We start from the raw sequence: 23,917 nt of genomic DNA on the forward strand, positions 1-23,917 counted from the left end.
GAGGACCTAATATTTGGCCTGTAGCATGCTGGGGTGAAGGGCTACCAAGTTTGTTCAAATGAATGACCTTGACTTTCATTCAAGGTCACAGGAGTCAAAAAGGCTAAAATCTTTAAACGACTTCTTCTCAATAACCAAGAGTCCCAGAGAGTTGATATTGGGTCTGTAGCATGCTGGGGTAAAGGGCTACCAAGTTTGTTCAAATGAATGACCTTGACCTTCATTCAAGGTCACGTCGATCAAGTATGCTTAAATCTTTAAATGACTTTTAGTGAAAAGCCAAAGTGCAGAGAGACATTATATTGGTCCTGTAGCATGCTTTCAAATAACTGCAGGATCCATATATGAAAAGATCACTGCATTGCAGGTGAGCGATTTGGGCCCATTGGGCCCTTGTTTTCCTTGGAAATTAGAAATAATTCTTTTCAAACATTTCAAAGATGTAGTATATCTTAAAGAAGTTTTATATTGGATGTATATTGAGTAGACTATTTGTCTATTATGTATGGATAAATAAACATCTTGGAATCTTCTGGTATTACACCAAAATATGTTGCATATTTTGATTTAATTGTATAGAGAAAAACAAAAGTTCTAAAAGAATTTAAAATTGAAATTTTATTGATATTTTTAAACATCCTGAAATTCTATATACATAATAAAATGACAGTTGCAATTTTCATTTACAAAAGATCTTTTTAAATTACTTGTAACTGTAACTTTATATTTCTGTTAATGAATACACTATGAATATGAATATTTTGAAAACAAAACCAAAAATAAAAAAACGATGTTTTTATCATGTTATTGTACTATTGGATAAATTTCTAATGGTGTTATTTTTAAAGAAATTCAGTTAAGAGAATGCATTTTAATGTGTCCAGATTTCCGCCTCAGAAGTTGTTTTTTTAATTACCACTTCCACTTGAGACACACATGACCATTCTGTTTTATCGTGTTTGTTCCATGCTATTCTTTGCACAGACATCAAACTGGAAGGTAAACAGCTCACTTTAAACTATTCCTGTAGATGAGAAATTGTCGCAATATTTTGTCGCATGCAGTGGTGTACATCCTGCACTGTTTGAAATAAATGGAGTGATATTTTTCCTTTGCTTGTGTGGATTGAACTTGCATTTCAGTGATATTTTCTTTATGCTTCTTAGAATCTAACTATAATGCTTTACAGTGTTTTATTGTATCATATACGATTTTGTATATCTAGAGTTTTCTTTGCTTGAAATAAATCTTAATATCTGCAATCACTTATATACCCTTCATAGCCCCATGTTGCCATGGTAACCATTGTTTTGTCTGGTATGTGCCTTTCCATTGGTTGGATACCTGGTAACTCCCTGGAATCTTGGAAAAACCTGTTCCCTTCATATATTTGTTACCTTGCATTTCATCATATTTACAAAAAACTTGATTAGTTATTAACTTAAACCAAATTATCATTCTGAACATGTGTAATCTTTTTAAATATAGAATATGCTTGAACCCTAAGTGATCTTAATTGACCCTTGTCGGTTCTCATCGGGCGCCAAATGCTGTATCTTCACAAACTATGATTTCATTCCATTAAGCCAGGGCAACAATTTGTATTTCAGATCTAGATTCCATTTTCCCCACCCATGAGCTGGGTCTTGGTAATAACTTTGTTGTAGGATTTTGTTGCAGTTCCTATTTCTGTTAAATTTTTGTTCCAAAACAATGATAGAATCTTCATTTACAACTCTATCTTAAAAAATGTTTTAATTTTATCAAACTCCGTTCATAGGTGCAATAACATCAGTAAATGCACTTCTTGCAGACTCATCTTGAGAGAATTTTTCCAGAAATGAAAGAGGTTCATCCAAAAATGAGTAAATTTTCCAACAATATCTGTAATCGACTTTAGGCGTCAACATGTGGCAGTTCAAACAACTTACAGATATTTTCGGTGGTTTTGAAAACCATCAGTTAAAACACTCTAGGTATTATTATGGAAGAATTCTTTTTATATACGACACAATTGCTTTCTGACTAACCAGCTCTCAGGTGATCTTTCTTACATCATTATATATGTATATATAAACGGTGTAATATACCAACTTAATGAATTGGTATAATTTGAAAATCAATTTCATATACTTCAATTTTATTTGGAATATTTATATTATATTTAAAGGAAGTATAGATACAAAATATAAAATCCAGGATATCTGTATATATAATTTATTTTGATTGAATTTTAATTTTTGATATTATTTCTTTTGTTTTTATTTGTTTGAATTTCATTGATTCTATTTCTCCCTTGTTTTTTTTTTTTATTTATTTTTTGCTTTTTGTTTTGGTATAAGAAAACAATAGTGTCTTAAATTCCAAAGACAATAAAGGGGGAGAAAAAATAAATAAATTGAAAAAAAAAAATTACAGTAAGTTAGTAGCCTCTTTCTACTACAAGGATACTCTGCCTCAAAAGACCCTGACTATTCATGAGGCAATAAACCCAGCAAAGACACAACCAGATGATTTTTTTTGCCTCATTTGCCTTGTGAAATGTTGGTAGGTTGCCTGCATGCTGCTATGTCAATATAGCCTTTACAGTTTGTTTTCTTACATTTACATTGTTGTGTCACCTGCAAAAAGCAGGTGGCATATAGGTATCACTATGTTGGTGGCTTTGCCCGCATTGAGGTTTCTGTGCAATAACTCAAGTTCCCTTTGGCTAATCAACTCAAACTTGATGCAGATCTTTCTTACCAAAAGTGCTAGCTTTGGATTGCCTTTCAGGTCCAAAGGTTGAAGGTCAAGGTCACTGTTACTAATAAAAAAGAATATTTTCCCCGTGGGATAATCCAAGTTCCCTTTAGCTAATAATATTCAAACTTTATGCAGATCTTCTTTATCCCAAATGCTTGCTTAGGATTAATTTTCAGGTCTGAAGTTCAAAGGTCAAGGTCAATGTTACTAAAAAGACATTTCATTTCCTTGCCCAAGTTCCTCTGGGCTGATCAAACTCAAACTTCATGCAGGTCTTCCTTACCAAAAATGCTTGCTTGGGGTCACTTTTCAGGGTCAAAGGTCAAGATCACTGTTTCCTTCTAATATCTCGAGTTCCTTTGGGCCCATCAAACTCAATTTCCATGCAGGTTTTCCTTACCACATGTGCTTGCATGGGATTGTTTTTTTACTGGTCCAAAGGTCAAGGTTACTGTTACTATGAATAGAAAATCTGTTTTCATGCAATAACTCTTGTAACACATAACATTCTGCGCAGGTGACACATCCACTTCTGTGGAATTCTTGTGTATATAGAGGTTACCTACATGTATGTAAGTGACTCAGAGGTTAGAGAGACTTAATATCATAATGTTATAAGTGACATGATTATCATAATGTTATGAGTGACATAATTATCATAATGTTATGAGTGACATAATTATCATAATGTTATGAGTGACTAATTATAATGTTATGAGTGACTAATTATCATAATGTTATAAGTGACATGATTATCATAATGTTATGAGTGACTAATTATCATAATGTTATAAGTGACATGATTATCATAATGTTATGAGGGACTAATTATCATAATGTTATGAGTGACATAATTATCATAATGTTATGAGTGACATGATTATGATGATTATGTTATGGGTTATCCTTTACAGCTGTTTGTAACATTACTTCTCCAGTTAGCATTCTGTCATTCTGTCTGTTAAAACATTTAATAGGTATCTATTTGAACTACAATTCGCAATTTGTTGCCATATGTATGTGACTAATCCTTTGGATGGTAAAGTGAGGACAATACAATTCTTGTGTCACATTTTATACAGATCCAGTTACTGGTTTACCACCTCTGTCCACTGCTAGGCTTTATACAGAGTTATGGACCTTTATTTGTTGCTCTATATATAGAGTTACAGCCCTTTGATAAGAGTTTCACAAGTACACTGTACCTGTTTTGGTAGCAGAGTTTTGCAGGATTATTTTTTGTCAGTAACCAAGATTAATTGACTTATGTCACTTTATACATATTCTGTAATATGTTTGACTTGGTAAATTTGAATGACTGTTTTTTTTTATCAATGCTTTCTTCTTTTCAGCAAAATATACTTTTTGATTTTCCATTTTACAAAATCATGAAGTCAGATTTATTGAAGTGATCAGTTAAACTTAGTATTGACCTTATTTTTTTCAGTGTTGAAATGCAATCTGACTATATACAGCAAGTTTTCTTTATTTTGTTTATTTTTTCCTGAATTAATTTAAAACTAATGTGGGAACAATTGGTATTGATAACTAATGGACTTGTGCTGACAAAAATCAAAAAAAAGTAAATCAACAGGTAATTATATAAAGTCATCTTGATTAAATCAATATTGGACCAGCTTCAGTACTGGTATGGAGACCAAAGAGCATGTTGGAACTTGAAATATCATCACATATATCTTGTTTTAATCATTAATCACTGAATTATCAAAAAGGTTAAATGTCAAAGTTCAGGTCAACAAGGTCAAATACTAAAACATCCAATCAAATTTAATGTATTTAAGTGCAAAGGTGAAAGGTCAGAAGACAAATAACTTGAGGTCAACAAATTTAAGATTTCATACTGATGATTATGCATGTGATACTAAAAGTTTTTAATGGATGCACCACAATTTTTAATTGATAATTTAATTATGAAAAAGAAAGATATATGTATTTGAAAGTTTGTTTTAAAAACTAACCTGGGGAGCTAAATCCTGAATGCTGGTAATTTTTCTCTCCTGATTTTCGGTTTTGCAAGTTTGAATGATAATTATAAACCTAAGTGTTGTTTTCAGTGGTGAATCTGAATGTACAAAGATGTCATAATGATAATTTGTTGGTTTTAATTTGAATTGTTTTGGTTGTTGGTTTTACAAGATGGGAATTGTTTGAAAAGTGCATCATAATGATGGCATATCTAATATTGATTAAAGTATCTATGTCAGGTCTTTGTCATGATGAATGTCTCATGGATGAAATGAGTTTCTCAGAAGCAAACTAATTATAATTATGAAGCAGTCATGCTGTAAGGATAGTGAGACATACTTTGTTGGATACATACACAGTTTTAAATTCCTTCAATTAAACATCATGTATCTTCATTAAGCCTTCACCTTTACCACCATATATCAACTTATAATTTATCTACAATATTAAAATGGAGCATAAGATTTCAACACCTTTCAACATGAACAGGTCTGATTTTTTAATGTTGAAGAAATCAAGTTTAAAAAATTGAACTTAATGTGTCATCAATTTCATCACAACGTGAACCGTTGTCTTGAAATATAATATTTATACTGTATATGCAAAAGAACATGGTCCTTTTTCCAATATTGTTATGGTTTCTTTTAGAAGTAATTTTACTGTTGCCATGGTTACAGATCTAAAATGTGACTATACCCTCTCTGAGGAATACCGGAAACAGCACTACCTGGCAGGCCTGATACTGCAGGAGCTGAAGATGGCGCTTAGTGAGCCGCGCGAAATACGTCGTATAGCGATCACAGTCCTCCGTGACCAGCTCGCCAAACATTCGTTTGATGACCGCTACCTTTCTAAGGTAAATGTAACCGGACAGTTCAAATGGCCTCTGATTAAACATTGATCTGTCGGCCTTTGTCTATAAATAACCTATAAAAGTATCGGCAACATTTTTTTTTATATTTAATCGTTACTGTATATGATATATTTCATATATAAATCTGTGTTAAGATCAGATGGTCAAATTAGCCAATCAAATGACTGCACCACACTTACATTTAGGTCAAATCAGCCAATCAAATGATTACCACACTTTCATCTATAATACATTTTATTGTCTAAAACAAGGACTTGTGTTGTTATAAGGTGTTTTACTTGAGGATTCTGATAAACTAGTGTTCACTCATCGCCATATTCCACATACATAGTACAATTTTGTCGAGTTAGAATTCCCCCTATAAATAGTTATATCTGGAATCCCTTTCTTCAAAAAACATTGTATAGGGACCAGAATTCCCATGTTCTGTTTTCCATACTGATGTTCTAATTATTAATTTGATATTTTCTGACAGACCCAGCAGGGGAGGATCGCAGCCCTGTATCTGCCCCTTATATCGATCCTCATGGATCAGAAACGCCACCTGATGGATGACCCCATGAACCCTTCCGTGCCCCCACCTCCTGTTACTAATGGTGATGTATCAGGAAGTACCAAGGCTGACCTGCGGTCACACACTTCTCAGTCTGGACAGAAAACTGTCACTTTTGACCAGCGCGACTCCAAGGTGTTTGCTATGATAGCTGGAACTGGTAAGTGATATTGAGAAATGTTTTTAAAGGGATATTGAATTAATTCTCATCGACTTGAAAATGATTGAGAGGTTAAGATTGTTTCTCCTTTTTGCTCTGGTAGTTAAACTCCATTTTCAGCTTTGGTGACTTTTTATTGGCCAAGATTGCAGTTTTGTCGCTTAAAATACCAGTAGAAACATTGACCTTGACAAGGTATGACCGTGACCTCGTTTTCCATAGCAGGTACCCCTGTTTTGAGTTCAGTACCTGATCTTAAGAACCACCTAAGTGGATCCAACAGCTCACTGACCAGTAGTACATCGTCGATGGATCGATCAGAGAAAGATGGCAGTAAAAAATCAGATCCTGGACGAGACAAGAAAGGTGACAAAGGACACACACGGTATGTTTCAACATCAGCCCATGTGTTATAGAATGTGATTTAAGGGTGTATGCTACCTTACTGAATTAATCTCTATTGCTAAAGAGTTCCACTATTTGAAATCTCAAATACCCTTTATATAGGAGAATTCGGTTATAAACACTTGGTAAAAGAAATAGACATTTATATTAATAATATTCAGGTTAGATTCGACAACTGTGTTGCTGTTTGTGTTGTATTGTCAAATGATGTAAGTACGTATTAGGATGGAGGAGAATTGTATACTGAAATCATGTTACTATACAGAGTTGTAGCCCTTTATTCATATTTGATATCAAATTTGCTGTAGCTGGGACTATACTGATTACCTGCAACACTCTGCAATGTTATTATGTATGATTTTGTAGCAATGTTATTATGTATGATTTTGTAGCAATGTTATTATGTATGATTTTGTAGCAATGTTATTATGTATGATTTTGTAGCAATGTTATTATGTATGATTTTGTAGCAATGTTATTATGTATGATTTTGTAGCAATGTTATTATGTATGATTTTGTAAATAATTACCATTCTTATACGCTTGATCTCTGCATTTCAGTGTTCACTCATCTGGGTCAACTGTTGGGACAGAAAAGGGGTCAGCTCCATCCCCTAAACCGTCTTCCATGATGCTGAAATACCAGCGATTGGACATCATAGAAATCAAAGACCTCCTACTGTGTTTCCTGTATATCCTCAAACATCTGCCAGATGGTATGAAGCTCAGTCAAATTTAAGTCTGGTTAGTCGTAAAACTGTTGGTTCCAACCATTTTCATGAATAATCCACAACATCTTCAAATTGATTTTAATTTTTTTCTTTCATACCCTGTCTCTAAAGCACATTTAAATATAATATGAATTTTCCTTCATCAGACAGGGTTTGAATTTCAAAATACCAGTTAACATGTGTTTCATTCAGGTTGATGGCTGTCATCATTGACTGTTTTAATTCTTTATTTCTTTAACGAGGATTGCATATAGCCCAGAGGCTACTAGATGCTTTCCTCCTTGACTCATGTCAGAACTTGAAATACATTCAGTATTATTTGCATGTAAGTTGATTAAAGAGCAGATCAGGGTAGACACATGCTCGGGAGGCCATTATATATCAGTACTATCCTTACATTACTCAAATACCTCACAGTTTCTTGATCAAAATACCTCACAGTTTCTTGATCAGCTAACTCATTTTCTTTATTATATACTATTTTTTGTTGAATTACTGGGACTGTGATTCCATGAATTGACACCAGCATAGTTATATGAAGTGTGGTAGTGAGATCAAAGATTGTAGATGTAGATGGTCCGGTGGTAAAGTGGTAGTAGACTTATATATCACCAAGTCGACCAGGGTTTGATTCCCAAATCAGATGTGAAGAATGTATAGAGTTAGCTCCCTGTAGATTTTCCCTGGGTACTCAAGTTTTCGGCCACAGTCAGATCCATCATGCACTTCCATCTGGGCCAATAAGAATGATTACTATGTTGATATAACTTATCTTTGTAAAATGAATAAAGTTTACATTCAAGGATTGTAGAGCATGTCCTAGTTATTTGTAAAATCTCTCTTTTTACAGATATCCTCCTTGGTTGGTTCAATAATTCATCTGAGTTTGACATCATTGACTTCTTTAGTATTCTCGAGTAAGTATGATTTGATGATTTAGTATTCTCGAGTAAGTATGATTTGATGATGAATTTATGGATGTGGAGTTTGTATTATTGGGACAGAGTAATTTCTTAATACTGATTGTTAAAGCTTAAATTAAGACCTAATTTTTATGGATTAGATAATTTTTGCTGATTGGGAAATTTGAATAAATTTGAATAAATTGGGATTTTTTTTTGGGGGGGGGGGGGGGGGGGGGGGGGTAGAGGGTGTGTGTGTATTTTGCTGATTGAGAAATTTAATGGATAAGATACAACTCCACAGGGTTGATTTCACAACCCATTTCCGATAGTATTGAAATGATTTGTTATGTAGTATTACTTCAGTTGAAATATTTATGATATCAAGTTTGTTGATGAAGCATTTGTTGTGAATTGTCTTTACAGGGTTTGTTTAACTCACTTTAAATACCAAGGAAGGAAGAAGATCCACGACCTCAGGTATTAAACACCGTCAATATGTATCTACAGAAACATTGAACACATTAAAACACCGTCAATATGTATCTACAGAAATATTGAACACATTAAAACACTGTCGACTTGTATTTACAGAAATATTGAACACATAATGTACTAAAAATTTATTACAATCAACCCATTTTATTTATTGAATATTGATTTAAAAACCTGTTTCAAGTTGAGCAGGATTCAGAGAGAGAATTCATACTCTTTAGTTTTGAATTGAACAGAATTTAGTCTAGAGAAGTCAGTACTCATAGGTTCTGAAATAAAGAATTAAATGTAGATAGGTTCCAGACTGTATAAGTATAATCATGTAAGATGTTGTGATTCCAGTGTGATTGGAGACAGCAGGAAGGCGTCTACAATGCCCTACGCTCGACGATCTACTCCCAGTGTTGTCAGCAGCAACTTCCAGCTCCGCACTGTCAGCCAGTACGGAGATATCCAAGATAGCCCACATCATGGTAATCAATATCATTTATTTCCAAATTGTTGGAAAAGGAATAAAGCTTTTAGTTATAGATTCAGTTTTCATTTTCTACATTCTAAACACAATTCAGAAATCTAAATATCTATGAAATGAGATAGTGTACCTATGAAAAAAGAGAACCAACACAAAGAGCAAAGTATGAAACACAATCATCCCAGATTTGATTCAGGGCTTGTGCTTGGGAAGTTCAGCCACTGAAACATATAACCACTAACGAGATCTGTACTCAGAATTTATCATTAATAACATATTGTCATGTGATATGATAAGACTTTATGTTTTAATTGTAGGTGGAATGTCCTCGGATGCTGATGCAGTGATGAAAGCACTGCAGGAGGCCAACATGACGACAGAAATTGGCCTCATCTTTCTAGATCTACTCAGTACATACTGCCAAACTTTCAAGGTCAGAGATCATCTTTAACGTTTTAGATAATTACACATACATATGAGTCTAACTATGTCGAAGTTGTTGTTACCAGAAAGCACCCACAAATCAAAATAAACAAGAAATATTAGCATGGAAGTTTGAAGATTGAATAGCCAGAGCCAAAAATATTTCGTACATTTAGAAAGTAAGATTTTTTCATCCTTTTGTCAATTGTTTTCCCTGATTCTCTTTCTTTCGTTTTTTTCTCCCATTAAATACCGGGGGTATATGTACTGTCCAGTTTTCAGTGATCCTGTATTCTACATACATTAACCATTAAATATTGTTTTGTTCCTGAATAAACAATTTAACCTTCAAGGAAATGATAATGTATTTCTCTTGAAATCTATGATATGTAATATTTTTGTTTTAACAGAGAAATTTGGAACACAAAGATGGAGACAATAGTTTAATGAGAAAGATCTTCAGTCTCTACCTGTCATTCTTACAAACCAGCCAATCAGAACATCTCCAGAAACATGTGTTCGCTGCCTGGCGCTCGTTTATTAAAAAGGTTTGTGCTGGAATCATAAATATATTATATCACAGTTTTGTGTAATGAATATTTAAATTGACTCCTATTTTGGAATATTTATAAAAAAAAAAGAATGATTAAATGGCCCAACTTTAAACCTTTTTGTATTATACTGCAATATTTTCATTATTGGGAGATGGCGTGATATGAGATCCTACTCTTATCAGATCCCTTATTCTGTTGTTTCTCAGGAAGCTGAGTCAACATTGTGTCCTTGGGCAAACAATGTGACAGGCCTCCCGTATGTTGTTCAGTGAGGTAGCCACCAACTACTACAAGCATACCCAGACAAACAATTATTCTGTATAATATTAAACTATGTACTGTGTATTCAAAAATAAGATATTGTTTAAACCAATATGACTTTCTGTGAGATATGAAGGGTTAATAATAAGATAACAAACAACAGTACTCTTTTTAGATCACCGGTTACGAGTAACCGAGAGCTAATGCTGTCACCCCGGCATTCATTAGAGGTCTAGGAGTGATGTTATAGCAAAATCATGCAGAAAAAAATTGTGATTTTTTCACATTTTACCATTTTGTGGACTTTACTTTTTTGGCACCAAAACTCACTTAAAAGATTTTGGGGGTTGGTTTTGGAAAGCTTGTCAGTCCACACCCTTCTTATTTGGTTTATACATCCATTAAAGGTCTAGGAACGATATTATGTGACATACAATTTCAAAAATGCCTATACATGCATAAAAAATGAATGCATAGTGTGATTGCTGCCGCCGGTGAGCTTTCGCAATCATTGATTGCACTTGTTGAATACCTGGTGAGAGGCAGGTCTTTGTAATACGACTTGGGATCTGGAAATTCCATATCATGATATAGTGTTGCATTCATGTACAATGACATCACTATATATCTTATACCTATGATTGAATGTTTTACTGTCAGTCCTACACGTAAAACACAGAATTACACCACTGATACATGGTCTTTGTTCACAGTTCCCGTCAGTGTTATTCCGGGGACAAGCCAGTCTTTGTGGCGACCTTTGTTATGAGGTATGTTTAGACACTTAGTAATCAAGATATATCTTTTACTAGGAACACTGCACTGTGTCCACATATAAGCTTAAAAATCTTTATATTTTATTACTTATGTTAATTAATAAAGCATTCATATTTGTATGAAGGAGATTGAAAATTCCACTCAAGTATAAAACTGAGTAATATCTCAAGGGATTTAATCCTAGTTCATAATCCAAAAGTGAAATTGATGTTTAACATTCATACATGAAAGAATTTTTTCTCATATATGACTCTCTGACTTGACATGAAACTTGTATAACTGGTGATGTTTTGATGTGTACAGATTTTACGATGCTGTAACTCGAAACTCTACACCACGCGGAAGGAAGCATGTGCTCTGCTTTACCTCCTGATGAGGGCCAACTTTGAGTACACAAAGAAGAAAAGCTTCACCCGTGTCCATTTACAGGTAACTTAGTTACTACCCCAACTTAGATAAAGGTATAATACTTAGTCTGTACAGGTAACTTAGTTCCTACCCCAACTTAGATAAAGGTATAATACTTAGTCTGTACAGGTAACTTAGTCCTACCCCAACTTAGATAAAGGTATAGTACTTAGTCTGTACAGGTAACTTAGTCCTACCCCAACTTAGATAAAGGTATAGTACTTAGTCTGTACAGGTAACTTAGTCCTACCCCAACTTAGATAAAGGTATAGTACTTAGTCTGTACAGGTAACTTAGTCCTACCTCAACTTAGATAAAGGTATAGTACTTAGTCTGTACAGGTAACTTAGTCCTACCCCAACTTAGATAAAGGTATAGTACTTAGTCTGTACAGGTAACTTAGTCCTACCCCAACTTAGATAAAGGTATAGTACTTAGTCTGTACAGGTAACTTAGTCCTACCCCAACTTAGATAAAGGTATAGTACTTAGTCTGTACAGGTAACTTAGTTCCTACCCAAACTTAGATAAAGGTATAGTACTTAGTCTGTACAGGTAACTTAGTCCTACCCCAACTTAGATAAAGGTATAGTACTTAGTCTGTACAGGTAACTTAGTCCTACCCCAACTTAGATAAAGGTATAGTACTTAGTCTGTACAGGTAACTTAGTCCTACCCCAACTTAGATAAAGGTATAATACTTAGTCTGTACAGGTAACTTAGTCCTACCCCAACTTAGATAAAGGTATAGTACTTAGTCTGTACAGGTAACTTAGTCCTACCCCAACTTAGATAAAGGTATAGTACTTAGTCTGTACAGGTAACTTAGTCCTACCCCAACTTAGATAAAGGTATAGTACTTAGTCTGTACAGGTAACTTAGTTCCTACCCCAACTTAGATAAAGGTATAGTACTTAGTCTGTACAGGTAACTTAGTCCTACCCCAACTTAGATAAAGGTATAATACTTAGTCTGTACAGGTAACTTAGTCCTACCCCAACTTAGATAAAGGTATAATACTTAGTCTGTACAGGTAACTTAGTCCTACCCCAACTTAGATAAAGGTATAGTACTTAGTCTGTACAGGTAACTTAGTCCTACCCCAACTTAGATAAAGGTATAGTACTTAGTCTGTACAGGTAACTTAGTCCTACCCCAACTTAGATAAAGGTATAATACTTAGTCTGTACAGGTAACTTAGTCCTACCCCAACTTAGATAAAGGTATAGTACTTAGTCTGTACAGGTAACTTAGTCCTACCCCAACTTAGATAAAGGTATAGTACTTAGTCTGTACAGGTAACTTAGTCCTACCCCAACTTAGATAAAGGTATAATACTTAGTCTGTACAGGTAACTTAGTTCCTACCCCAACTTAGATAAAGGTATAGTACTTAGTCTGTACAGGTAACTTAGTTCCTACCCCAACTTAGATAAAGGTATAGTACTTAGTCTGTACAGGTAACTTAGTTCCTACCCCAACTTAGATAAAGGTATAGTACTTAGTCTGTACAGGTAACTTAGTCCTACCCCAACTTAGATAAAGGTATAGTACTTAGTCTGTACAGGTAACTTAGTCCTACCCCAACTTAGATAAAGGTATAGTACTTAGTCTGTACAGGTAACTTAGTCCTACCCCAACTTAGATAAAGGTATAGTACTTAGTCTGTACAGGTAACTTAGTTCCTACCCCAACTTAGATAAAGGTATAGTACTTAGTCTGTACAGGTAACTTAGTCCTACCCCAACTTAGATAAAGGTATAGTACTTAGTCTGTACAGGTAACTTAGTCCTACCCCAACTTAGATAAAGGTATAATACTTAGTCTGTACAGGTAACTTAGTCCTACCCCAACTTAGATAAAGGTATAGTACTTAGTCTGTACAGGTAACTTAGTTCCTACCCCAACTTAGATAAAGGTATAGTACTTAGTCTGTACAGGTAACTTAGTCCTACCCCAACTTAGATAAAGGTATAATACTTAGTCTGTACAGGTAACTTAGTTCCTACCCCAACTTAGATAAAGGTATAGTACTTAGTCTGTACAGGTAACTTAGTTCCTACCCCAACTTAGATAAAGGTATAGTACTTAGTCTGTACAGGTAACTTAGTCCTACCCCAACTTAGATAAAGGTATAGTACTTAGTCTGTACAGGTAACTTAGTCCTACCCCAACTTAGATAAAGGTATAGTACTTAGTCTGTACAGGTAACTTAGTCCTACCCCAACTTAGATAAAGGTATAGTACTTAGTCTGTACAGGTAACTTAGTTCCTACCCCAACTTAGATAAAGGTATAGTACTTAGTCTGTACAGGTAACTTAGTTCCTACCCCAACTTAGATAAAGGTATAGTACTTAGTCTGTACAGGTAACTTAGTCCTACCCCAACTTAGATAAAGGTATAATACTTAGTCTGTACAGGTAACTTAGTCCTACCCCAACTTAGATAAAGGTATAGTACTTAGTCTGTACAGGTAACTTAGTCCTACCCCAACTTAGATAAAGGTATAGTACTTAGTCTGTACAGGTAACTTAGTCCTACCCCAACTTAGATAAAGGTATAGTACTTAGTCTGTACAGGTAACTTAGTCCTACCCCAACTTAGATAAAGGTATAGTACTTAGTCTGTACAGGTAACTTAGTCCTACCCCAACTTAGATAAAGGTATAGTACTTAGTCTGTACAGGTAACTTAGTCCTACCCCAACTTAGATAAAGGTATAATACTTAGTCTGTACAGGTAACTTAGTCCTACCCCAACTTAGATAAAGGTATAGTACTTAGTCTGTACAGGTAACTTAGTCCTACCCCAACTTAGATAAAGGTATAGTACTTAGTCTGTACAGGTAACTTAGTCCTACCCCAACTTAGATAAAGGTATAGTACTTAGTCTGTACAGGTAACTTAGTCCTACCCCAACTTAGATAAAGGTATAGTACTTAGTCTGTACAGGTAACTTAGTCCTACCCCAACTTAGATAAAGGTATAGTACTTAGTCTGTACAGGTAACTTAGTCCTACCCCAACTTAGATAAAGGTATAATACTTAGTCTGTACAGGTAACTTAGTCCTACCCCAACTTAGATAAAGGTATAGTACTTAGTCTGTACAGGTAACTTAGTCCTACCCCAACTTAGATAAAGGTATAGTACTTAGTCTGTACAGGTAACTTAGTCCTACCCCAACTTAGATAAAGGTATAGTACTTAGTCTGTACAGGTAACTTAGTCCTACCCCAACTTAGATAAAGGTATAGTACTTAGTCTGTACAGGTAACTTAGTCCTACCCCAACTTAGATAAAGGTATAGTACTTAGTCTGTACAGGTAACTTAGTTCCTACCCCAACTTAGATAAAGGTATAGTACTTAGTCTGTACAGGTAACTTAGTTCCTACCCCAACTTAGATAAAGGTATAAGTACTTAGTCTGTACAGGTAACTTAGTCCTACCCCAACTTAGATAAAGGTATAGTACTTAGTCTGTACAGGTAACTTAGTTCCTACCCCAACTTAGATAAAGGTATAGTACTTAGTCTGTACAGGTAACTTAGTTCCTACCCCAACTTAGATAAAGGTATAATACTTAGTCTGTACAGGTAACTTAGTCCTACCCCAACTTAGATAAAGGTATAGTACTTAGTCTGTACAGGTAACTTAGTTCCTACCCCAACTTAGATAAAGGTATAGTACTTAGTCTGTACAGGTAACTTAGTTCCTACCCCAACTTAGATAAAGGTATAGTACTTAGTCTGTACAGGTAACTTAGTTCCTACCCCAACTTAGATAAAGGTATAGTACTTAGTCTGTACAGGTAACTTAGTCCTACCCCAACTTAGATAAAGGTATAGTACTTAGTCTGTACAGGTAACTTAGTTCCTACCCCAACTTAGATAAAGGTATAATACTTAGTCTGTACAGGTAACTTAGTTCCTACCCCAACTTAGATAAAGGTATAATACTTAGTCTGTACAGGTAACTTAGTCCTACCCCAACTTAGATAAAGGTATAGTACTTAGTCTGTACAGGTAACTTAGTTCCTACCCCAACTTAGATAAAGGTATAGTACTTAGTCTGTACAGGTAACTTAGTCCTACCCCAACTTAGATAAAGGTATAGTACTTAGTCTGTACAGGTAACTTAGTCCTACCCCAACTTAGATAAAGGTATAGTACTTAGTCTGTACAGGTAACTTAGTCCTACCCCAACTTAGATAAAGGTATAATACTTAGTCTGTACAGGTAACTTAGTCCTACCCCAACTTAGATAAAGGTATAATACTTAGTCTGTACAGGTAACTTAGTTCCTACCCCAACTTAGATAAAGGTATAGTACTTAGTCTGTACAGGTAACTTAGTCCTACCCCAACTTAGATAAAGGTATAGTACTTAGTCTGTACAGGTAACTTAGTTCCTACCCCAACTTAGATAAAGGTATAGTACTTAGTCTGTACAGGTAACTTAGTCCTACCCCAACTTAGATAAAGGTATAATACTTAGTCTGTACAGGTAACTTAGTCCTACCCCAACTTAGATAAAGGTATAGTACTTAGTCTGTACAGGTAACTTAGTCCTACCCCAACTTAGATAAAGGTATAATACTTAGTCTGTACAGGTAACTTAGTTCCTACCCCAACTTAGATAAAGGTATAGTACTTAGTCTGTACAGGTAACTTAGTCCTACCCCAACTTAGATAAAGGTATAGTACTTAGTCTGTACAGGTAACTTAGTCCTACCCCAACTTAGATAAAGGTATAGTACTTAGTCTGTACAGGTAACTTAGTCCTACCCCAACTTAGATAAAGGTATAGTACTTAGTCTGTACAGGTAACTTAGTCCTACCCCAACTTAGATAAAGGTATAGTACTTAGTCTGTACAGGTAACTTAGTTCCTACCCCAACTTAGATAAAGGTATAGTACTTAGTCTGTACAGGTAACTTAGTCCTACCCCAACTTAGATAAAGGTATAGTACTTAGTCTGTACAGGTAACTTAGTCCTACCCCAACTTAGATAAAGGTATAGTACTTAGTCTGTACAGGTAACTTAGTCCTACCCCAACTTAGATAAAGGTATAGTACTTAGTCTGTACAGGTAACTTAGTCCTACCCCAACTTAGATAAAGGTATAGTACTTAGTCTGTACAGGTAACTTAGTCCTACCCCAACTTAGATAAAGGTATAGTACTTAGTCTGTACAGGTAACTTAGTCCTACCCCAACTTAGATAAAGGTATAGTACTTAGTCTGTACAGGTAACTTAGTCCTACCCCAACTTAGATAAAGGTATAGTACTTAGTCTGTACAGGTAACTTAGTCCTACCCCAACTTAGATAAAGGTATAGTACTTAGTCTGTACAGGTAACTTAGTCCTACCCCAACTTAGATAAAGGTATAGTACTTAGTCTGTACAGGTAACTTAGTCCTACCCCAACTTAGATAAAGGTATAGTACTTAGTCTGTACAGGTAACTTAGTCCTACCCCAACTTAGATAAAGGTATAATACTTAGTCTGTACAGGTAACTTAGTCCTACCCCAACTTAGATAAAGGTATAGTACTTAGTCTGTACAGGTAACTTAGTCCTACCCCAACTTAGATAAAGGTATAGTACTTAGTCTGTACAGGTAACTTAGTCCTACCCCAACTTAGATAAAGGTATAGTACTTAGTCTGTACAGGTAACTTAGTCCTACCCCAACTTAGATAAAGGTATAGTACTTAGTCTGTACAGGTAACTTAGTTCCTACCCCAACTTAGATAAAGGTATAATACTTAGTCTGTACAGGTAACTTAGTCCTACCCCAACTTAGATAAAGGTATAGTACTTAGTCTGTACAGGTAACTTAGTCCTACCCCAACTTAGATAAAGGTATAGTACTTAGTCTGTACAGGTAACTTAGTCCTACCCCAACTTAGATAAAGGTATAGTACTTAGTCTGTACAGGTAACTTAGTCCTACCCCAACTTAGATAAAGGTATAGTACTTAGTCTGTACAGGTAACTTAGTTCCTACCCCAACTTAGATAAAGGTATAGTACTTAGTCTGTACAGGTAACTTAGTTCCTACCCCAACTTAGATAAAGGTATAGTACTTAGTCTGTACAGGTAACTTAGTCCTACCCCAACTTAGATAAAGGTATAGTACTTAGTCTGTACAGGTAACTTAGTTCCTACCCCAACTTAGATAAAGGTATAATACTTAGTCTGTACAGGTAACTTAGTCCTACCCCAACTTAGATAAAGGTATAGTACTTAGTCTGTACAGGTAACTTAGTCCTACCCCAACTTAGATAAAGGTATAGTACTTAGTCTGTACAGGTAACTTAGTCCTACCCCAACTTAGATAAAGGTATAGTACTTAGTCTGTACAGGTAACTTAGTCCTACCCCAACTTAGATAAAGGTATAGTACTTAGTCTGTACAGGTAACTTAGTCCTACCCCAACTTAGATAAAGGTATAGTACTTAGTCTGTACAGGTAACTTAGTTCCTACCCCAACTTAGATAAAGGTATAGTACTTAGTCTGTACAGGTAACTTAGTCCTACCCCAACTTAGATAAAGGTATAGTACTTAGTCTGTACAGGTAACTTAGTTCCTACCCCAACTTAGATAAAGGTATAGTACTTAGTCTGTACAGGTAACTTAGTCCTACCCCAACTTAGATAAAGGTATAGTACTTAGTCTGTACAGGTAACTTAGTCCTACCCCAACTTAGATAAAGGTATAAGTACGTAGTCTGTACAGGTAACTTAGTTCCTACCCCAACTTAGATAAAGGTATAGTACTTAGTCTGTACAGGTAACTTAGTCCTACCCCAACTTAGATAAAGGTATAATACTTAGTCTGTACAGGTAACTTAGTCCTACCCCAACTTAGATAAAGGTATAGTACTTAGTCTGTACAGGTAACTTAGTTCCTACCCCAACTTAGATAAAGGTATAAGTACTTAGTCTGTACAGGTAACTTAGTCCTACCCCAACTTAGATAAAGGTATAGTACTTAGTCTGTACAGGTAACTTAGTTCCTACCCCAACTTAGATAAAGGTATAGTACTTAGTCTGTACAGGTAACTTAGTCCTACCCCAACTTAGATAAAGGTATAGTACTTAGTCTGTACAGGTAACTTAGTCCTACCCCAACTTAGATAAAGGTATAATACTTAGTCTGTACAGGTAACTTAGTCCTACCCCAACTTAGATAAAGGTATAGTACTTAGTCTGTACAGGTAACTTAGTTCCTACCCCAACTTAGATAAAGGTATAGTACTTAGTCTGTACAGGTAACTTAGTCCTACCCCAACTTAGATAAAGGTATAGTACTTAGTCTGTACAGGTAACTTAGTTCCTACCCCAACTTAGATAAAGGTATAGTACTTAGTCTGTACAGGTAACTTAGTCCTACCCCAACTTAGATAAAGGTATAGTACTTAGTCTGTACAGGTAACTTAGTTCCTACCCCAACTTAGATAAAGGTATAGTACTTAGTCTGTACAGGTAACTTAGTCCTACCCCAACTTAGATAAAGGTATAGTACTTAGTCTGTACAGGTAACTTAGTCCTACCCCAACTTAGATAAAGGTATAGTACTTAGTCTGTACAGGTAACTTAGTTCCTACCCAAACTTAGATAAAGGTATAGTACTTAGTCTGTACAGGTAACTTAGTCCTACCCCAACTTAGATAAAGGTATAGTACTTAGTCTGTACAGGTAACTTAGTCCTACCCCAACTTAGATAAAGGTATAATACTTAGTCTGTACAGGTAACTTAGTTCCTACCCCAACTTAGATAAAGGTATAGTACTTAGTCTGTACAGGTAACTTAGTCCTACCCCAACTTAGATAAAGGTATAATTACTTAGTTTGTACAGGTAACTTAGTCCTACCCCAACTTAGATAAAGGTATAGTACTTAGTCTGTACAGGTAACTTAGTTCCTACCCCAACTTAGATAAAGGTATAGTACTTAGTCTGTACAGGTAACTTAGTCCTACCCCAACTTAGATAAAGGTATAGTACTTAGTCTGTACAGGTAACTTAGTCCTACCCCAACTTAGATAAAGGTATAGTACTTAGTCTGTACAGGTAACTTAGTTCCTACCCCAACTTAGATAAAGGTATAGTACTTAGTCTGTACAGGTAACTTAGTCCTACCCCAACTTAGATAAAGGTATAATACTTAGTCTGTACAGGTAACTTAGTCCTACCCCAACTTAGATAAAGGTATAGTACTTAGTCTGTACAGGTAACTTAGTCCTACCCCAACTTAGATAAAGGTATAATACTTAGTCTGTACAGGTAACTTAGTCCTACCCCAACTTAGATAAAGGTATAGTACTTAGTCTGTACAGGTAACTTAGTCCTACCCCAACTTAGATAAAGGTATAGTACTTAGTCTGTACAGGTAACTTAGTTCCTACCCCAACTTAGATAAAGGTATAATACTTAGTCTGTACAGGTAACTTAGTCCTACCCCAACTTAGATAAAGGTATAGTACTTAGTCTGTACAGGTAACTTAGTCCTACCCCAACTTAGATAAAGGTATAATACTTAGTCTGTACAGGTAACTTAGTCCTACCCCAACTTAGATAAAGGTATAGTACTTAGTCTGTACAGGTAACTTAGTCCTACCCCAACTTAGATAAAGGTATAATACTTAGTCTGTACAGGTAACTTAGTCCTACCCCAACTTAGATAAAGGTATAGTACTTAGTCTGTACAGGTAACTTAGTTCCTACCCCAACTTAGATAAAGGTATAGTACTTAGTCTGTACAGGTAACTTAGTCCTACCCCAACTTAGATAAAGGTATAGTACTTAGTCTGTACAGGTAACTTAGTCCTACCCCAACTTAGATAAAGGTATAGTACTTAGTCTGTACAGGTAACTTAGTCCTACCCCAACTTAGATAAAGGTATAATACTTAGTCTGTACAGGTAACTTAGTCCTACCCCAACTTAGATAAAGGTATAGTACTTAGTCTGTACAGGTAACTTAGTCCTACCCCAACTTAGATAAAGGTATAGTACTTAGTCTGTACAGGTAACTTAGTCCTACCCCAACTTAGATAAAGGTATAATACTTAGTCTGTACAGGTAACTTAGTCCTACCCCAACTTAGATAAAGGTATAAGTACTTAGTCTGTACAGGTAACTTAGTCCTACCCCAACTTAGATAAAGGTATAATACTTAGTCTGTACAGGTAACTTAGTTCCTACCCCAACTTAGATAAAGGTATAGTACTTAGTCTGTACAGGTAACTTAGTCCTACCCCAACTTAGATAAAGGTATAATACTTAGTCTGTACAGGTAACTTAGTCCTACCCCAACTTAGATAAAGGTATAGTACTTAGTCTGTACAGGTAACTTAGTCCTACCCCAACTTAGATAAAGGTATAGTACTTAGTCTGTACAGGTAACTTAGTCCTACCCCAACTTAGATAAAGGTATAGTACTTAGTCTGTACAGGTAACTTAGTCCTACCCCAACTTAGATAAAGGTATAGTACTTAGTCTGTACAGGTAACTTAGTCCTACCCCAACTTAGATAAAGGTATAGTACTTAGTCTGTACAGGTAACTTAGTCCTACCCCAACTTAGATAAAGGTATAGTACTTAGTCTGTACAGGTAACTTAGTCCTACCCCAACTTAGATAAAGGTATAGTACTTAGTCTGTACAGGTAACTTAGTCCTACCCCAACTTAGATAAAGGTATAGTACTTAGTCTGTACAGGTAACTTAGTCCTACCCCAACTTAGATAAAGGTATAGTACTTAGTCTGTACAGGTAACTTAGTCCTACCCCAACTTAGATAAAGGTATAGTACTTAGTCTGTACAGGTAACTTAGTCCTACCTCAACTTAGATAAAGGTATAGTACTTAGTCTGTACAGGTAACTTAGTCCTACCCCAACTTAGATAAAGGTATAGTACTTAGTCTGTACAGGTAACTTAGTCCTACCCCAACTTAGATAAAGGTATAGTACTTAGTCTGTACAGGTAACTTAGTCCTACCCCAACTTAGATAAAGGTATAGTACTTAGTCTGTACAGGTAACTTAGTCCTACCCCAACTTAGATAAAGGTATAGTACTTAGTCTGTACAGGTAACTTAGTCCTACCCCAACTTAGATAAAGGTATAATACTTAGTCTGTACAGGTAACTTAGTTCCTACCCCAACTTAGATAAAGGTATAGTACTTAGTCTGTACAGGTAACTTAGTCCTACCCCAACTTAGATAAAGGTATAGTACTTAGTCTGTACAGGTAACTTAGTCCTACCCCAACTTAGATAAAGGTATAGTACTTAGTCTGTACAGGTAACTTAGTCCTACCCCAACTTAGATAAAGGTATAGTACTTAGTCTGTACAGGTAACTTAGTCCTACCCCAACTTAGATAAAGGTATAGTACTTAGTCTGTACAGGTAACTTAGTCCTACCCCAACTTAGATAAAGGTATAGTACTTAGTCTGTACAGGTAACTTAGTCCTACCCCAACTTAGATAAAGGTATAGTACTTAGTCTGTACAGGTAACTTAGTCCTACCCCAACTTAGATAAAGGTATAGTACTTAGTCTGTACAGGTAACTTAGTCCTACCCCAACTTAGATAAAGGTATAGTACTTAGTCTGTACAGGTAACTTAGTTCCTACCCCAACTTAGATAAAGGTATAGTACTTAGTCTGTACAGGTAACTTAGTCCTACCCCAACTTAGATAAAGGTATAGTACTTAGTCTGTACAGGTAACTTAGTCCTACCCCAACTTAGATAAAGGTATAGTACTTAGTCTGTACAGGTAACTTAGTCCTACCCCAACTTAGATAAAGGTATAGTACTTAGTCTGTACAGGTAACTTAGTCCTACCCCAACTTAGATAAAGGTATAGTACTTAGTCTGTACAGGTAACTTAGTCCTACCCCAACTTAGATAAAGGTATAGTACTTAGTCTGTACAGGTAACTTAGTCCTACCCCAACTTAGATAAAGGTATAGTACTTAGTCTGTACAGGTAACTTAGTCCTACCCCAACTTAGATAAAGGTATAGTACTTAGTCTGTACAGGTAACTTAGTCCTACCCCAACTTAGATAAAGGTATAGTACTTAGTCTGTACAGGTAACTTAGTCCTACCCCAACTTAGATAAAGGTATAGTACTTAGTCTGTACAGGTAACTTAGTCCTACCCCAACTTAGATAAAGGTATAGTACTTAGTCTGTACAGGTAACTTAGTCCTACCCCAACTTAGATAAAGGTATAGTACTTAGTCTGTACAGGTAACTTAGTCCTACCCCAACTTAGATAAAGGTATAGTACTTAGTCTGTACAGGTAACTTAGTCCTACCCCAACTTAGATAAAGGTATAGTACTTAGTCTGTACAGGTAACTTAGTCCTACCCCAACTTAGATAAAGGTATAGTACTTAGTCTGTACAGGTAACTTAGTCCTACCCCAACTTAGATAAAGGTATAGTACTTAGTCTGTACAGGTAACTTAGTCCTACCCCAACTTAGATAAAGGTATAGTACTTAGTCTGTACAGGTAACTTAGTCCTACCCCAACTTAGATAAAGGTATAGTACTTAGTCTGTACAGGTAACTTAGTCCTACCCCAACTTAGATAAAGGTATAGTACTTAGTCTGTACAGGTAACTTAGTCCTACCCCAACTTAGATAAAGGTATAGTACTTAGTCTGTACAGGTAACTTAGTCCTACCCCAACTTAGATAAAGGTATAGTACTTAGTCTGTACAGGTAACTTAGTCCTACCCCAACTTAGATAAAGGTATAGTACTTAGTCTGTACAGGTAACTTAGTCCTACCCCAACTTAGATAAAGGTATAGTACTTAGTCTGTACAGGTAACTTAGTCCTACCCCAACTTAGATAAAGGTATAGTACTTAGTCTGTACAGGTAACTTAGTCCTACCCCAACTTAGATAAAGGTATAGTACTTAGTCTGTACAGGTAACTTAGTCCTACCCCAACTTAGATAAAGGTATAGTACTTAGTCTGTACAGGTAACTTAGTCCTACCCCAACTTAGATAAAGGTATAGTACTTAGTCTGTACAGGTAACTTAGTCCTACCCCAACTTAGATAAAGGTATAGTACTTAGTCTGTACAGGTAACTTAGTCCTACCCCAACTTAGATAAAGGTATAGTACTTAGTCTGTACAGGTAACTTAGTCCT

The 23,917-nt window shown here is 35.5% G+C and overlaps 1 protein-coding gene across 5 annotated transcripts in view; it reads left to right on the forward strand.

Moving 5' to 3' along the window:
• LOC117342759 (dedicator of cytokinesis protein 9-like) overlaps positions 1 to 23,917 on the forward strand; it is a 135,972-nt gene that overhangs the window by 65,198 nt on the left and 46,857 nt on the right. For all 5 annotated transcript variants that reach the window (XM_033904998.1, XM_033904997.1, XM_033904999.1 and 2 more), the window contains exons 28-38: positions 5,409 to 5,587; positions 6,081 to 6,318; positions 6,541 to 6,703; positions 7,285 to 7,439; positions 8,305 to 8,371; positions 8,783 to 8,836; positions 9,194 to 9,324; positions 9,641 to 9,756; positions 10,157 to 10,294; positions 11,275 to 11,331; positions 11,642 to 11,767. In XM_033904998.1, coding sequence (XP_033760889.1) covers positions 5,409 to 5,587; positions 6,081 to 6,318; positions 6,541 to 6,703; positions 7,285 to 7,439; positions 8,305 to 8,371; positions 8,783 to 8,836; positions 9,194 to 9,324; positions 9,641 to 9,756; positions 10,157 to 10,294; positions 11,275 to 11,331; positions 11,642 to 11,767 — 1,424 coding nt within the window. The remainder of the gene's footprint in view (positions 1 to 5,408; positions 5,588 to 6,080; positions 6,319 to 6,540; positions 6,704 to 7,284; positions 7,440 to 8,304; positions 8,372 to 8,782; positions 8,837 to 9,193; positions 9,325 to 9,640; positions 9,757 to 10,156; positions 10,295 to 11,274; positions 11,332 to 11,641; positions 11,768 to 23,917) is intronic.

The sequence above is a fragment of the Pecten maximus genome, chromosome 14 (assembly GCF_902652985.1).
Source record: "Pecten maximus chromosome 14, xPecMax1.1, whole genome shotgun sequence".
NCBI classification, from domain to species: Eukaryota; Metazoa; Mollusca; class Bivalvia; order Pectinida; family Pectinidae; genus Pecten; species Pecten maximus.